The 16,131-nt window shown below is 52.5% G+C and overlaps 1 protein-coding gene across 8 annotated transcripts in view; it reads right to left on the bottom strand.

Moving 5' to 3' along the window:
* The window catches only part of dlg3 (discs, large homolog 3 (Drosophila)), a 758,334-nt gene that overhangs the window by 213,724 nt on the left and 528,479 nt on the right, over positions 1 to 16,131 (bottom strand). Inside the window, exon 1 of one of the 8 annotated variants that reach the window (XM_038776239.1) lies at positions 4,087 to 4,161. The exons of the other annotated variants lie outside the window; for them this stretch is intronic. Within the exon in view, the coding sequence (XP_038632167.1) occupies positions 4,087 to 4,118 (32 nt within the window). The 5' untranslated portion in view covers positions 4,119 to 4,161. Of the gene's footprint in view, positions 1 to 4,086; positions 4,162 to 16,131 lie in introns of those variants that run through there. 8 annotated transcript variants of the gene reach the window in all.

Below are 16,131 nucleotides of genomic sequence, written 5' to 3'. Positions count from 1 at the left end.
CCGGTGAGTCCCTAGACGATTTCTGGCGTGCCCTGCACATCCTGCGGAGGAACTGTGACTGCCAGGCAGTTTCGGAAGTCCAGCATACAGAACTTTTAATCAGAGACGCCTTCGTTACAGGCATGGGGTTGGCGTACGTCCGCCAGTGCCTATTGGAAGGGAGTATGCTTGATCTTGCGGGAACCAGGCAGCTTGCCAATTCGTTAACAGTGGCCTCCCGTAACGTCCAGTCGTACGCCCCCGACCGCACGGCACCCTCATGAGCATCGTGGGCCCCACAACCTACCGACCCCAACCCACCGCAAGCCTGCGCCGCACGACAGCCAGCCAACCCGGGATGCCCAAATGCTACTTCTGCGGACAGAACAAATAACCCCGGCAGCACTGCCCGGTGCGGAGCGCAACCTGCAAAGGATGCGGAAAGTAGGGACACTGCTGCTGTGCAGGCCCGGTCGGTTGCCGCTGTTTCTAGGCCCAGCGTTCCTACACCCGCCACGTGCGACCCAGGGTCGCCGCCATTTTCCTCCTCGCAAGCCACATGCGGCCTGTGGGCGCCGCCATCTTCTTCTCCACAGGCCACGTGTGTGGCCCGTGGGCGGCGCCAACTTTAATTCCACTCGCCATGTGTGCCCCGTAGGCGCCGCTATCTTTGGCGCCATTTTGGACTGCGCCTCAGGACCCCTGCTCGTCGGGAAGCTCGTCTGACTGCTCATCGCCTGCCACCACCGCTGACCAGCCCGGGGCCTCCCAGCATCGGCCGCAGCTCACCTCCATCACCCTTGACCAGTCCTGGCCCCACAACCTTGCAACCGCAACGACAACGGTGAAAATCGATGGGCACAAGACTCCCTGCCCTTTTGACTCCGGGAGCATGGAAAGCTTCATCCACCCCACGACGGTAAGGCGCTGCTCCCTCGCGGTACACCCCGTTACCCAGAAAATCTCCCTGGCCTCCGGATCCCAGTCGGTGAAAATCCGGGGGTACTGCATCGTGACCCTCACCATCCAAGGCGTAGAGTTCAGCAACTTACGGCTCTACGTTCTCCCCCACCACTGCGCTGCCCTGTTACTCGGCCTGGACTTCCAGTGCCATCTCCAAAGCTTAACTTTAAAATTCGGAGGACCCCTACCCCCCCTCACTTTATGCGACCTCACAAACCTTAAGGTCGATCCACCTTCCTTGTTTGCAAACCTCACCCCGGATTGCAAACCCGTCGCCACCAGGAGCAGACGGTACAGTGCCCAGGACAGGACCTTCATCAGTTCGGAGGTCCAGCGGCTTCTGCGGGCAGGCCTCATTGAGGCCAGCAACAGCCCCTGGAGAGCCCAAGTGGTAGTAGTAAGGACTGGGGAGAAGCACAGGATGGTCATTGACTACAGTCAGACCATTAATCGGTACACGCAGCTTGACGCGTACCCCTTCCCACACATATCTGATATGGTCAATCAGATTGCACAGTATCGGGTCTTTTCCTCAGTGGATCCGAAGTCCTCATATCACCAGCTCCCCATCCGCCCAGTGGACCGCCAATACACTGCGGTCGAAGCAGATGGCTGCCTCTATCACTTCCTTAGGGTTCCCTTAGGCGTCACTAATGGGGTCTCGGTCTTCCAACGTGAGGTGGACCGAATGGTTGACCGGTACGGACTACGGGCCACCTTCCCGTACATAGACAACATCTAGACTACGGGCACCATCCCTCGAGCCACGCATTCCTCCTATCTATCCTGACATTCCTACTCTGACTAGCTCGTGGCACAGGTAGGTAGCAATCCTGAGATTACTACCTTTGGGGTCCCACTTTTTAGTTTAACTCCTAACTCCCTGAATTCAGCTTGTAGGACCTCGTCCCGTTTTTTACCTATATAGTTGGTGCCTATGTCCACCACGACAGCTGGCTGTTCACCCTCTTCTCCCCCCCCCCCCCCCCCAAAGAATATCATGCAGCCGCTCCGAGACATCCTTGAAACTTGCGCCAGGGAGGCAACATACCATCCTGGAGTCTCAATTGCGTCCTCAGAATCGCTTGTCTATTCCCCTTACGATTGAGTCCCCTATCACTATAGCCCTGCCATTCTTCTTCCTGCCCTGCTGTTTTGCAGGGAGATGACCGCATGGGACACCTGCACTGCCTTCCTACTCTTGCTCTGTCTTTTGGTCACCCATTTGCTATCTCCCTCAGTAACTTTCACCTGCGGTGTGACCAACTCGCTATACGTGCTATGCACGATGTCCTCAGCATCGCAGATGCTCCAAATTGAGTCAATCCGCAGCTCCAGAGCCGTCAAGCGGTCTAACAGGAGCTGCAACTGGACACACTTCTTGCACGTGAAGGAGCCAGGGATAGTGGACATGTCCCTGATCTCCCACATCGCACACGATGTGTTAAAAGATCATTTAGAACATTTCCTCCTCACAAGGCATGCCAAACTTAAGTACTAATTCCTCTAATGATGGCCCTACTGATGTGCACCTCAGGACTGGCATGGTTAACTAGGGGCTGGATTTTATGCCCTACTCCGCACTCCTTGGTCATGTTTTTGTCCAGGTGGGGAGGGGGCATGTAAATTACAAGGGATTTCCAGCCCACTACCTACCTGCCCACCCCAAAACTGTCCCCCAAAACAAGATGGTGGGCAGGCACCAAAGTTGGCAACCCGTCTGCCATATTTAAATAAGTAATTATAGGTAATTAAAGCTCATTACCAAGCCAATTGGATATTATGCTGCTCATGCCATAACATGTGGGTGTGGTTTGGCAGGTGGAACTGACAGTCCATTTTTGGTTCCAAGTTGGAAAAAGGGGAAGGAAGAGGAACACACCATTCCGCGGGCAGGGGTGACCTGTGCACATCACTGCCCTCCAAAACTGGGTCCCCACCTCCCCCTCCCTGGGCTTTCAGATACCTCCCTGCCTTAAAAGCCAGGACTTACCTGTCTCTGGCAGACATCACTCCCCTTCCTGCTTCTCTTACAGTCCTGACGGTGTCCACAATTGTGCTCTGGTGCTGCCAGGGCTGCTGGCCAATCAGACTGGCTATCAGCCCTCGAGGTTAGGGGACCTCCTGGCCTCCTGAGGGGTGGAAGACCCCCATGTGTAGTCTGCCAGCAGTGAGTTACAGCTGTGGGGTTGGCCTCTTCCAGGTGCGCCTCCTGCTGGTCAATTTTCCACCCCCTACCCCATAAAATCAAGCCATAGTTTCCAATAGTAGTGCTGAATAGGAAGCTGTTCTATCTCACTCTCATGTATCTCTCTTTAAAGCGACTAACATCTCGCTACATGCTGTTAACTTGGTCCCATTCACAGTTCTCTTGCTTCAGTCAGAAGTTTGACAATTTGTGTCTCATATCAGGACTTAATCTGCCCACCTAGCAGTAAATTTCATATGCAGCCAGTGGTATTAAAAATGACAGGGATGAAATTATAAAACAGCAAAGCATAGGCAGCATGGCAACAATCTTCCAATGTTTCCTGGCTATGTCCAAGGCCCCAGTGGTAGTGCAGGGCCTCGAAAAAGTTACCCTGTCTCAGTGTCTCAGCTTCAGTGAATTGCTGAGGCACAATGTTTGGAGTTCTAATAGTCCCTCTTCTTAGTTTATGGTTTTAAACTGTGTAATCTCTGGTCATTCTTCGGGAATTCTACAATGCATCACTGTGACTTTCAAGGTTGGGTGCCTGACATTCCACAAAATACTACACATGCAGACTTTCAAGTTCTGCAGGATTAAATCAACAAGTTTCAACCTATAATGTACTCCCTCAGTTTGCGTTGCCGCCTTTAGAAGTTTAAATGTTGCACAGTACAGTTGTGTAGAATTGAAATGTCTGACACACAGGGACTGTGAGAAAGCTGTGCTTAATAGAAACGAATGACATGTAGGCTTTGTGCTTTGCTGCTTTCTGTACCGTGTAAAGCCCAAAATACTCAGGGACTTGCAGCCTGCCCCATAACCAGGAAGTACTTTCCTAAAGGTGAAAATTAGCAGTGCTTTGATAGTAAATGTACTCCACCTTTACCACATGTCTAAGGACCATGCAATTTATCATTATTCTGAAGACTATCACAGAACATCTCAGTACTCACTCAGCCATTTGGTGTTGAATGTCTTGAGCCATGATAGCTCCGGTTTTCAGCCCCAGCCCTGAACTCCTTGATTGTAATTTTTTTTAATACAATTGGCTGTTGCAGAATCAGTCACTCCACCTACAGGCAGGCTAAATCCAGTCCTGCAGCACATGATCACAATACCCAAATGCACTGAACTAGTGATTTAAAGGTATCCATGTACGATAGCAGAAATGGAGAGAGAAAACGATCAGGACACAGCAATATATCAGCACATAGATGATGATTAAAGTTAAATTTTAACTACCTTCAGCAGATGTGAATAGGGCTGGAGGCCTCCAAAATGATTGAGGTTGCGAAATTCGATAATGCGCAAAAATAAATGAAGGGAATGTGATGTGTGATGAATACAAACTATGTGCTGCTTGCTCATTTACATGACTGAAGAGTGCAACCAGTGCTATGTGCGCTGTAGGGAGAATACATGCCTGAGAAGGGGATGCAAATTGTGAAAGGCTAGCCTGAGTTTAAACTAGCTGGCACTACTTAAAGCGAGGCGTCAAATTACACAGGAGGTGCATTTTGACTGGAACAGGTTCTGGAAGTCATTCTATAAGTGAATTTGTCCTGGAAAAGACAGAAGAATGGCACGCCTTGGTGCAAAAGGTGGACAGGTGTAAAGACATTTTCCATCCATAAGAGACAGAAGGCCCTCCAGATAGATATATAAGAGACAGAGGGAACATAATTATTGTGGTCATTGCAGTGTATATCTGAGTATCTGGATGTATGCTGCAAGAAGTCTAATGACCGCATGAGGAATCAAAGTAATTGAACGCATTTACAAATGCTATATCCCACCAACAGTATCACTAACCTCACCCACTCTCAATTCACCACCACCCCTTCACACACCTACCAACAATTTCTATCAGCCATGACTCATATTTCACATTCACAGCTTCACTTCACCCTCCCACTTTTGACATTGCTACAATCGCCCACCCACATCTCACAGCTTGCCCACATTGCCAGCTATTCAACCATGAAAGCTATGTCGCCCAAACACATTGTACCACACTCCCTGGCACACTTCCCTCTCTCTTGCAGAACAAGGCATCACACAACTGCAGGTAGCAGGTGATAATGGGTGGAAGACATGTCTTCACTCTGATAGAAGAAACAGTATTCACCATCATTGTGGTGGTCATACATGAGACCATGATCAGCGGTGTTGTGAGTTTCTTTTATTTTGCCAATTTGGATTCTAATTCAAATGCTTTTGTGGGTTCTCTCGGAGTGACACGGTCACTTCTGGGTCGAATCCCGTCTGATGTCGCCAATAACTGTTGTGCTTCCTTTTACTTTGTCTTTTCTGTGGCTCTGTTCCAATTATGGCAATCAGTAAGTTTGCTCTTTTTTCTGTGTTAATGCTTAGAGTCACCAGTTATCAAATGATACCACCACAAGTTTCAACCGGCTATCGATCAAAGAGCCAAACACCAGTTAGTTAGTTCAAGGTCGAGGGTACAATTAGTCATGCAACATAAACACTACTAGTTAACTACACCTATCGACTAAGACAACCTGTACTTAACTTCAGGCACCTGGCTTAGGTCAGAAAACAGTGGCCGCTGTTCGATTCTGGATCTATCGGGTTTGAAGGAGTAACTGCTGCTCAGTTGGGCTCATCCCTCTGGTAGCGAGTGTTGAACTTGTACTTGCTTCTGGTGTTGCTGCACTTGGCGATGACCGTGACCGAGGTACCAGGACCAAGAGAGCGAACATATGGCGAACCCTTCTTCTTACACTATTGGGGGGGGGGGTTCGCGCTCTTTTGGGCAGTCCTTCGATTTGGGCCTTACTAATTGGGTGATCCCTGATCACTCCGTTCGATTCCTTAGCCAATAGGTGGGCGGGGATCTGGATGGCTGGGCGTGTCCCAAGCGGTCACTGACCCCATTGTTTGCGTTTCCCTTGGACATGGAGTGGCGCCGAAATGTCTGGGACTGTCCCGGTTGCTTGAGTACCAGTCCTTTGTTTTGGTGAGGATGGGCCATCAAATGCTAATCGGCCCCATTAAAATGCTAATTGGATGGAGTTTCGATACTGTCTGGACTTCTTGCTAACAAATATGCATTTCAGGCTCTGAGCCGGCCTGAGTCTTGGCTTGTCCGTTTTACCCACCAGGCTTTGCAAGTTTCTCTGTACCTAGTTGGAAGTGGCCATCCCAAATGGCTACAGCGGCAGAGCAGATGGAGATTATCCTATGCTCATACTTTTTTTTAAATAAATAATTTTTATTCAAATTTTCACAAAATATCAATAACAAAAAAAATCAAGAAAAGACTGAACAAACCCCCCCCCCCCCCCCCCCCCCCCCCCCCCCCCCCCCCCCTCCCCATATATACAAAAAATAGCACCCATCATTAGCAATGAACATCTATACATGTCCCCTCAGCCCAAAACAAAGAAAACGCCCCCCCCCCCCCCCCCCCCTCCCCCGGGTTGCTGCTGCTGCTGCTGGCCTTTTGTTCTACCGTTCTGCCAGGAAATCTAGGAATGGTTGCCACCTCTTGATGAACCCCTGCACTGACCCCTTAGGGCAAATTTCACCCTCTCCAATGTAATAAACCCCGCCATATCGTTGATCCAGGCCTCCACGCTTGGGGGTCTGGTATCCTTCCACTGAAGAAGAATCCTCCGCCGGGCTACTAGGGACGCAAAGGCCAGAATGCCGGCCTCTTTCGCCTCCTGCACTTCCGGCTCCTCTGCAACTCCAAATATTGCGAGGCTTCAGCCTGGTTTGACCCTGGATCCTACCACCCTCGACACCGTCCTTGCTACGCCCTTCCAAAATTCCCCCAGCGCTGGGCATGCCCAGAACATATGGGCGTGATTCGCTGGGCTCCCTGAGCACCTAATACACCTGTCCTCATTCCCAAAAACCGGCTCATCCTTGTACCGGTCATGTGAGCCCTATGCAGCACCTTAAACTGTGTGAGGCTAAGCCTCGCACAAGAAGAGGAGGAGTTCACCCTTCCTAGGGCATCCGCCCACATCCCCTCCTCAATCTCCTCGCCCAGCTCCTCCTCCCATTTACCCTTCAGCTCCTCCACCGAGGTCTCGTCTACCTCCTGCATCATTTGGTACGTTTCCGAGATCCTCCCCTCTCCAACCCACACCCCCGAGAGCACCCTGTCCTGAACCCCACGCGGCGGCAACAGAGGGAACTCCGCCACCTGCCGCCTGACAAACGCCCTTACCTGCATGTACCTAAAGGTGTTCCGCAGGGGGAGCCCGAACTTCCCTTCCAGCTCACCCAGGCTCGCAAACTTCCCGTCCACGAACAGGTCCCTCAACCTTCTAACACCTGCCCTGTGCCAACTCCGGAACCCGCCATCAATTCTCCCCGGGACAAACCGGTGGTTCCCCCGTATTGGGGACCCCATCGAGGCCCCCACCTCCCCCCTGTGCCGTCGCCATTGCCCCCAAATTTTGAGGGTAGCCGCCACCACCAGGCTCGTGGTGTACCTCGTTGGAGGGAGCGGCAGCGGCGCCGTTACCAGTGCCTCCAGGCTCGTGCCCACACAGGACGCCATCTCCATCCTATTCCATGCTGCCCCTTCCCCGTACATCACCCACTTACGCACCATCGCTGCGTTGGCAGCCCAATAATACCCACAGAGGTTGGGCAGCGCCAGCCCCCCCCTATCCCTGCCCCGCTCCAGAAACACTCTTCTCACCTTCGGGGTCCCGTGCGCCCACACAAATCCCGTAATGCTCCTGTTAACCCGCCTGAAAAAGGCCTTCGGGTTAAGGATGGGGAGGCACTGGAACAGGAACAGAAATCTCGGGAGCACCGTCATCTTGACTGATTGCATCCTACCCGCCAAAGACAGCGGCAGCGTGTCCCACCTCTTAAACTCCCCCTCCATTTTCTCCACCAGCCTCGTGAGGTTAAGTTTATGCAAGGCCCTCCAGCTCCTGGCCACCTGGACCCCCAAGTACCTGAAGCTCCTCTCCGCCCTTTTTAGTGGGAGCCTACCGATCCCCCCCCCCTCCTGGTCCCCCGGGTGTACAACGAACAGCTCACTCTTCCCCAAGTTGAGCTGGTTTCCTGAGAAATCCCCAAATTCCCTAAGAATCCTCATCACCTCCGGCATTCCCCCCACCGGGTCCGTCACATACAGCAATAGGTCGTCCGCGTAGAGCGACACTTGGTGATCCTCCCCACCTTGCACCAGCCCCCTCCAGTTCCTCGACTCCCTCAACACCATGGCCAGGGGTTCAATTGCCAGCGCAAAAAAGCAGGGGGGACAAGGGACACCCCTGCCTCGTCCCTCGGTATAACCGGAAATACTCCGACTTCCTCCCATTCGTGGCCACGCTCGCCATCGGGGCCTCATATAACAGCATCACCCACCAGACAAACCCCTCCCCAAACCTGAACCTCTCTAACACCTCCCACAAGTACCCCCACTCAACCCTATCAAAGGCCTTCTCCGCGTCCAACGCCACCACTATCTCCGCCTCCCCCTCTACCGCTGGCATCATTATAACATTCAAGAGCCTCCGTATGTTAGTGTTCAGCTGCCTCCCCTTCACGAACCCCGTTTGATCCTCATGGATAACCTGCGGCACACAGTCCTCTTTCCTCGTGGCTAAGATCTTTGCCAACAGCTTGGCGTCTACATTTAAGAGTGAGATCGGCCTGTATGACCCACACTGCAGGGGATCCTTGTCCCGCTTAAGGATCAAGGAGATCACCGCCCGAGACATCGTCGGAGGCAGAGCCCTCCCATTCCCTTGCCTCGTTGAAGGTCCTAACCAACAGGGGGCCCAACAGGTCTGCATACATTTTATAAAATTCGACCGGGAACCCATCCGGCTCCGGCGCCTTCCCCGACTGCATTCTCCCTATCCCTTTGACCAGTTCCTCCAGCTCAACCGGCGCCCCCAGTCCTACCACCTGTCCCTCCTCCACTCGCGGGAATCTCAACCGGTCCAAGAAGCGCCCCATCTCCCCCTCCTCCGCTGGGGGTTCGGACCGATACAGTTCCTCATAAAAGTCCCTGAAGTCCCCATAAATGTCTACCCCCTTCGCACCACATTCCCTCCCCTATCCTTAACTCCACCAATCTCCCTGGCTGCATCCCGCTTACGGAGCTGGTGCGCCAGCATCCTGCTCGCCTTCTCCCCATATTCATACACAGCTCCCTTCCTCCACTGAGCTTCCGCCTTTCTGGTGGTCAACAAGTCGAACTCAGCCTGGAGACTACGCCGCTCACTCAGCAATCCCTCCTCCGGAGCCTCCGCGTATCTCCTGTCCACCATCACCATCTCCCCAACCAGTCTCTACCTCTCTCTCTGCTCTCTCCTCTCCCTGTGGGCTCGAATGGAGATCAACTACCCCCTAACCACCGCCTTCAGCGCCTCCCAGCCCGTCCACACTCGGACCTCCCCATTGTCATTGGCCTCCAGGTACCTCTCGATACATCCTCGAACCCGCCCGCCCACCTCCTCGTCCGCCAGCAGCCCCACTTCCAAGCGCCAGTGTGGGCGCTGGTCCCTCTCCTCCCCCAGCTCGAGGTCCATCCAGTGCAGGGCATGGTCAGAATTGGCGATCGCCGAATACTCAGCACCCTCCACCCTCGCAATCAGCGCCCTACTCATAACGAAAAATCAATCCAGAAATAGGCCTTATGCACATGGGAGAAGTATGAAAATTCCCTGGCCCTCGGCCTTGCAAACCTCCATGGATCCACCCCTCCCATCTGGTCCATAAACCCCCTCAACACCTTAGCCGCCGCTGGCCTCCTACCCGTCCTGGATCTGGATCGATCCATTGCCGGGTCCAGTACCGTATTGAAATCCCCCCCATTATCAGGCCCCCCCGCCTCCAAATCTGGAATCCGGCCCAACATGCGCCGCATGAAACCCGTATCATCCCAATTCAGGGCATATACGTTGACCAGCACCACCCATTCACCCTGTAGCTTACCGCTCACCATCACATACCTCCCGCCACTGTCTGCCACCACATTCAACGCCTCAAACAACACCCTCTTCCCCACCAGGATCGCCACCCCCGATTTTTTGCATCCAGCCCCGAATGAAACCTCTGGCCTACCTATCCCTTCCTCAATCTAACCTGATCCGCCACCTTCAGGTGCGTCTCCTGAAGCATGGCCACATCCGCCTTCAGCCCCTTCAGGTGCGCAAACACACGGGCCCATTTGACCGGCCCATTCAGTCCCCTCACATTCCAGGTGATCAGCCGGATCAGGGGGCTACATGCCCCCGTCCCCCGCCGACTAGCCATTACCCTTCCTCAACCCGCCACGTGCCCGCGCCCCTCGCTCAGCCCATTCCCCACGGCGGCAGACCCCCATCCTGACCCCCTCCACATACTCCAGCTCTTTCTTGGCCATTCCAGCAGCAACCCAGTAACCCCCCCCACATCTGCGTTGCTCCCCCCATTGTACTCCCACAAGTCAGCTGACTCCTGGTGACCCCGGCTACTCCCGCCACTCCTTTGACCCCTCCCAGCGTGGGGCTTCCCCTCCTCCCCAGTGTCCGCCAGCAGGCTTTCCTCCTCCCCCTCCCGCTCCCAAGCGGGAAAAAGCCCGCGCTTCCCAGCTGCGGTCCCGCCCCCTTCAACCCTTAGCGTGGGAAAAAGCCCGCGCTTTCCACCTGCCCGACCCCACCTCCCCTACAGCAGCTCCCTTCACCGGCCCGGTCCCCTCGCGGGGCCCCAACCCCCCTCCACACCATCAGCCCCCCACACTGCAGGCCTGCCCCCCTCCTAGAGCCCATCCAACAAACCCAAGCAGAAAACAGCGCCCCACCCGCCCTGAAAACAACAAAGAACCAACATTAAAAAGAGAACCCCCCCTCGAAATATAACACAATATAACACAATTACATGCAGATCCCCACACCCAGCCCTCAGTTAGAGTCCAACTTCTCGGTCTGCACAAAGGCTCACGCCTCCTCCGGGGACTCAAAATAAAAGTGCCGGTCATTGTAGGTGTCCCACAAACGCGCTGGCTGTAGCATGCCGAACTTCACTCCCTTCCTGTGCAGCACCGCCTTCGTCCGATTGTACCCGGCCCTCTTCTTTGCCACCTCCGCACTCCAGTCTCGGTAGATCCGCACCACCGCATTCTCCCACTTGCTGCTCCGCTCCTCCTTGGCCCACCTGAACACACACTCCCGGTCAGCGAACTGGTGGAACCGCATCAGCACCGCCCGTGGCGGCTCATTCGGCTTGGATCTTCTTTCCAATATTCGATGGGCCCCCTCTAGCTCCAGCGGCTCCTGAAAGGACCCAGCTCCCATCAGCGAATTTAACATGATGGCCATATAGACCCCCATGACAGACCCCTCCAGCCCTTCCGGAAGGCCCAGTATCCACAGATTTTTCCGCCTCGACCGGTTCTCCATCTCCTCGAACCTCTCCTGCCATTTTTTATGGAGCGCCTTGTGCATCTCCACCTTCACCGCGAGGCCTAAGGTCTTGTCCTCTCTTGCGGAGGCCTTTTGCTGGATCTCTCGAATTGCCACCCCCTGGGGCATCTGGGTCTCCATCAGCTTATCAATTGAAGCCTTTAACGAGAGTCTCCTGCTGCTCCTGTGCACACTGCCTCCATGCCTCCTGGTCTCCGCCCGCCACCATCTTGTGCTACTTCCCTCGCTTCTGCTTTGGCGCTGCCACCACTTTCTTACTCGCCCCACTCCTGGTCCAGGCCATATACTGCTGGGGAAATGTTGCTGACTCCTTCCCACGTCGGTAACCATCGAAAAAGTACCGCTGGGGACCCTAAAAAGAGCCCAAAAGTTCGTTCCTGGCGGGAGCTGCCGAACCTGCGACTTAGCTCCGCATAGCCGCAACCGGAAGTCCCCTATGCTCATACTTAATACACCTGGTCACATCCACTTCCTCTTCATTCCACAATCTATAATAATAATAGTTTTTGTTTGTCCACATGGATTGAATTGATGGGTGGAGCCAAGTGTTGATTGGCGTATGACATTCGCTGCTCCCTGACCTTAGTTACTGAGCTCCAGCACCACCCCCACTAGCTTCCATTGCTTTACTTCCTCAGTTATGGTTATTAGGGAGGGAGGGGAAGATATGGGAGGAAAGGTAGTTGGGTCAGTTGGGAGAGTGGGCAGAGGGACAGAGAGAGAGAGTGCGCATGGACAATAAGAGAGGGACAAGGTGGAAGACATGGCTTTCAGGGAAAGGCATGAGGACTGAATGGCATGGGAGGGGTAGGGAGAAGGTGGGGAGAGTGACATAGAAGATATGGTTCGGAAGGATGAGTGGGAATGGATGGGCACGGTAGCATTGTGGATAGCACAATCGCGTCACAGCTCCAGGGTCCCAGGTTCGATTCCGGCTTGGGTCACTGTCTGTGCGGAGTCTGCACATCCTCCCCGTGTGTGCGTGAGTTTCCTCCGGTTTCCTCCCACAGTCCAAAGATGTGCAGGTTAGGTGGATTGGCCATGCTAAATTGCCCTTAGTGTTGGGTGGGGTTACTGGGTTATGGGGATGGGGTGGTGGTGTTGACCTTGGGTAGGATGCCCTTTCCAAGAGCCGGTGCAGACTCGATGGGCCGAATGGCCTCCTTCTGCACTGTAAATTCTATGTATTCTATGTAAATATGAAAGGGACGAATAGGATGGGTATTGCATGATAGAAATAGCATGGTATGGAAGGCACTAACAGTTAAAGAAATACTGTTGCAATAAAGAATATGTGTGTTAGTTAGTTGCCAAATGTGTTTCTATTGTGCTTAAAGAGGGCTACGGCGCGAATAATAAATAAACCAGCAGTAGTTGCTTAGCTACTGGTACGTTGTACAGTAAAGAGGCTTTAAATTTTAATTTAGCTAATTTTATTGCAGTTGAAGATAAGTAGTGAAACATAACGCATCTCGGTAGCATAGTGGTTAGCAGAGTTGCTTTACAATTCCAGGGTCCCAGGTTCAATTCGCAGCTTGGGTTAGGGTGCGGAGTCTGCATATTCTCCCTGTGTCTGCATGAATTTCCTCTAGGTGCTCTGGTTTCCTCCCACAGTCCAAAGATGTGCAGGTTAGGTGGATTGGCCATGCTAAATTGCCCTTAATGTCCAAAAAGGTTAGGTGGGGTTATGGGGACAGGTTGGAAGCTTAAATGGGGTGCTCTTTCCAAGAGGCCGAATGGCCTCCTTCTGCACTGTAAATTCTATGATTCTCACAGCTCTGTTCGAAGTTAGAGAGGAAACATTTCTCCCAGCTTTGTTAAAAGAAAAGCCACACCAGAGTAATACTTAAGAATACAAGTGCAAAGATCTAAAGAGCAGCTAGTTAAGAAAAGTAGAGAAGTTAAAGAAGCTCCCAAGAGGTCTGAGATTAAAGATATTAGGACAGAGTACTGTTCAGTAAAGATAGAAAGAGTTAGAAAAAAGGTTGAGATGCCTGAAAGATATCTGAAGTGATTTTTAGGTTTGTGAGATTTTACTACAGCCTGTGAAATGTGAGTTGAAATAATTATGGAAATCAGTGGCTGGATCTTAGAGTTGGTGTATAGGTGGTTAAGACAAAGGGATGGATTCTCCCGCCCCGCCCACCGCAGGAATGTCACGGGTGAGGCCGGGTACAATGGAGAACCTGGGTGGGATTCTTCAGTTGCTGTGAAGACGTGGCGTGGGGTGGTTTTAATGGAAAATCCTATTGACAAGCAGCGGGAAGATAAAATCCCACCCGCAGTGAATGGAAAACCACCCAGAAACACACGTTCCGGTCCCGATTCCGTGCGAGAAGATGGATTCTCCACCCCCGTGCCGGCTGCGAATTCGGCGTTGGGGTGCGGAGAATCCTTTGTGTGCTTAAAAAGGACTTTGTGTTAATGAAACCATTGTGGATCATAGATCATAGAATTTACAGTACAGAAGGAGGCCATTCGGCCCATCGAGTCTGCACCAGCTCTTGGAAAGAGCACCCTACCCAAGGTCAACACCTCCACCCTATCCCCATAACCCAGTAACCCCACCCAACACTAAGGGCAATTTTTGGACACTAAGGGCAATTTATCAAGGCCAATCCACCTAACCTGCACATCTTTTGGACTGTGGGAGGAAACCGGAGCACCCGGAGGAAACCCACGCACACACGGGGAGGATGTGCAGACTCCGCACAGACAGTGACTTAAGCCGGAATCAAACCTGGGACCCTGGAGCTGTGAAGCAATTGTGCTATCCACAATGCTACCATGCTGCCCATGTTAATCTTAAATCCTAATTGTTAAGATAAGGGGGAAGTAAAGGCGTATTGTATCATAAATCAACTTTTTCATGTTTAACAATTGTTTTTTCTTGTTGTTAATACTAATTAGTGGTCCTGTGACTGTTCCTCCACATTTTACTAAAAAAAGAGTAAAAGTTAAGGAGTGGGATTCTCCAGTCTGCCAGCCACGTTTTCCTGGGTGGTGCCCCCTTGCTGGCAGCGGGAGTCTCTATTCCACCACCAGCAAATGGGATTCCCCACTGTGTCCACTCCATGCAACCGGGAAACCCGCAGACGTGTGCGCTGTCAGCGCAACGGAGAATCCCGCCGGTAGATAAACCAGCCAATAGATTTTTAAGACAGGGTTCCATTCTCAGATTTTCCCATCGAGTTATAACATTATCTGGGATCATAACACTATCCTCCAACACATTGCCAAAGAATCTATAGATTCTAGGATTCAAGGATTGCTGAGAACTGCCTTGGAGAAATGGCAGCAGAACCGTCGAGTGCAAAGTTGTTTTCCTCTCTTCACATGGCAGCATTTATCCCCCAACCATTGCCACTCCACCAGTACCCAGGCTATCTTCTGTCAGCCAGTCACCAAGGGCACAAATGGGGGAAATGTTAAGCCTGCGATTGCTGGCTCAGGTGGGAAATCTGGAGAGGACCGCATTTCATGATTTTTCACGCTCCCCCCTGTTGAAGCTGCTTGCAGAAAAATACTTTTCACTGTACCTCGGTACACGTGACAATAAATAAATCCAATCCAATCCAATCCAATCCAATGATGTCATCAGGTCCAAAAAGCGCAAGAGCATCACTTTAATGTTTATGAATACATTTCAATGTAATTGCCCAGCACCCCACCACATGATTCCCTCACTGAATATTAATACCTTGCCAACGCAACATCAAGTTGGTGAGGTTTACAACAGCAAATATAAGGTGTGAATCAGTCGAGGATTCCCCCGGGTGTGCAAAGATTTGTATGGCTCCGGGGGTGGCGGTGGGGGGCGGGGGATTCCCTGCGACAACCCTCCCTGTCACAGGTTGGCAGTGCCAACATGGCAGTGCCAACCTGTGCCAAGGGGCAGTGTCGGGGAGCGTGTCAGAGCAAGCCCTCTGGAGAGCCACATGGGTGTAGGTGTTTGCCATTATGTGTGGTGGTGGTGGTGGTGGGGGGGGGGGGGGGGGGGGGGGGAGGAGGTAGAGTGCCAAGCCATTGAGGGAGGAACTTGCAGGCATGGAGGGAAACAGGCAGCGAGGGGGGCAATACCTCCACGGTGAGGTGGTGGAGAGACCCCCCGTGATTGTGCAGAGGGTGCAGGGGAATGCCGACGATATCTCTGTGGTGGTGGGGGGGAGGGGAAGTTGATCTTCAGTTCTCAACGAGGCTCCCTTTAAAGATGCCGCCCAATCTCAGGAGCTGGCATTGCTGGCTCCATCATGCCCCACCCCACCAGACTATACCCCCTCATTTTGTTTTACTCCAAGAGGCTCATGATCTGGAATGAATACTGCTCTGTACAGCTGGAGAGTTACACTCCAATTTTCAGCTCTGACAACTGGCTGACGCTGAAAAAATATGGTACGATTCAGCCCAATATTTAGCACAGGGCTAAATAGCTGGCTTTAAAAGCAGACCAAGGCAGGCCAGCAACACGGTTCAATTCCGGTACCAGCCTTCCCGAACAGGTGCTGGAATGTGGCGACGAGGGGCTTTTCACAGTAACTTCATTTGAAACCTACTTGTGACAAGCGATTTTCATTTTCATTCAGTTTTCAG

Source organism: Scyliorhinus canicula, chromosome 17 (genome assembly GCF_902713615.1).
Source record: "Scyliorhinus canicula chromosome 17, sScyCan1.1, whole genome shotgun sequence".
Lineage (NCBI taxonomy): Eukaryota > Metazoa > Chordata > Chondrichthyes > Carcharhiniformes > Scyliorhinidae > Scyliorhinus > Scyliorhinus canicula.
This window is presented reverse-complemented; position numbering and strand designations above follow the sequence as displayed.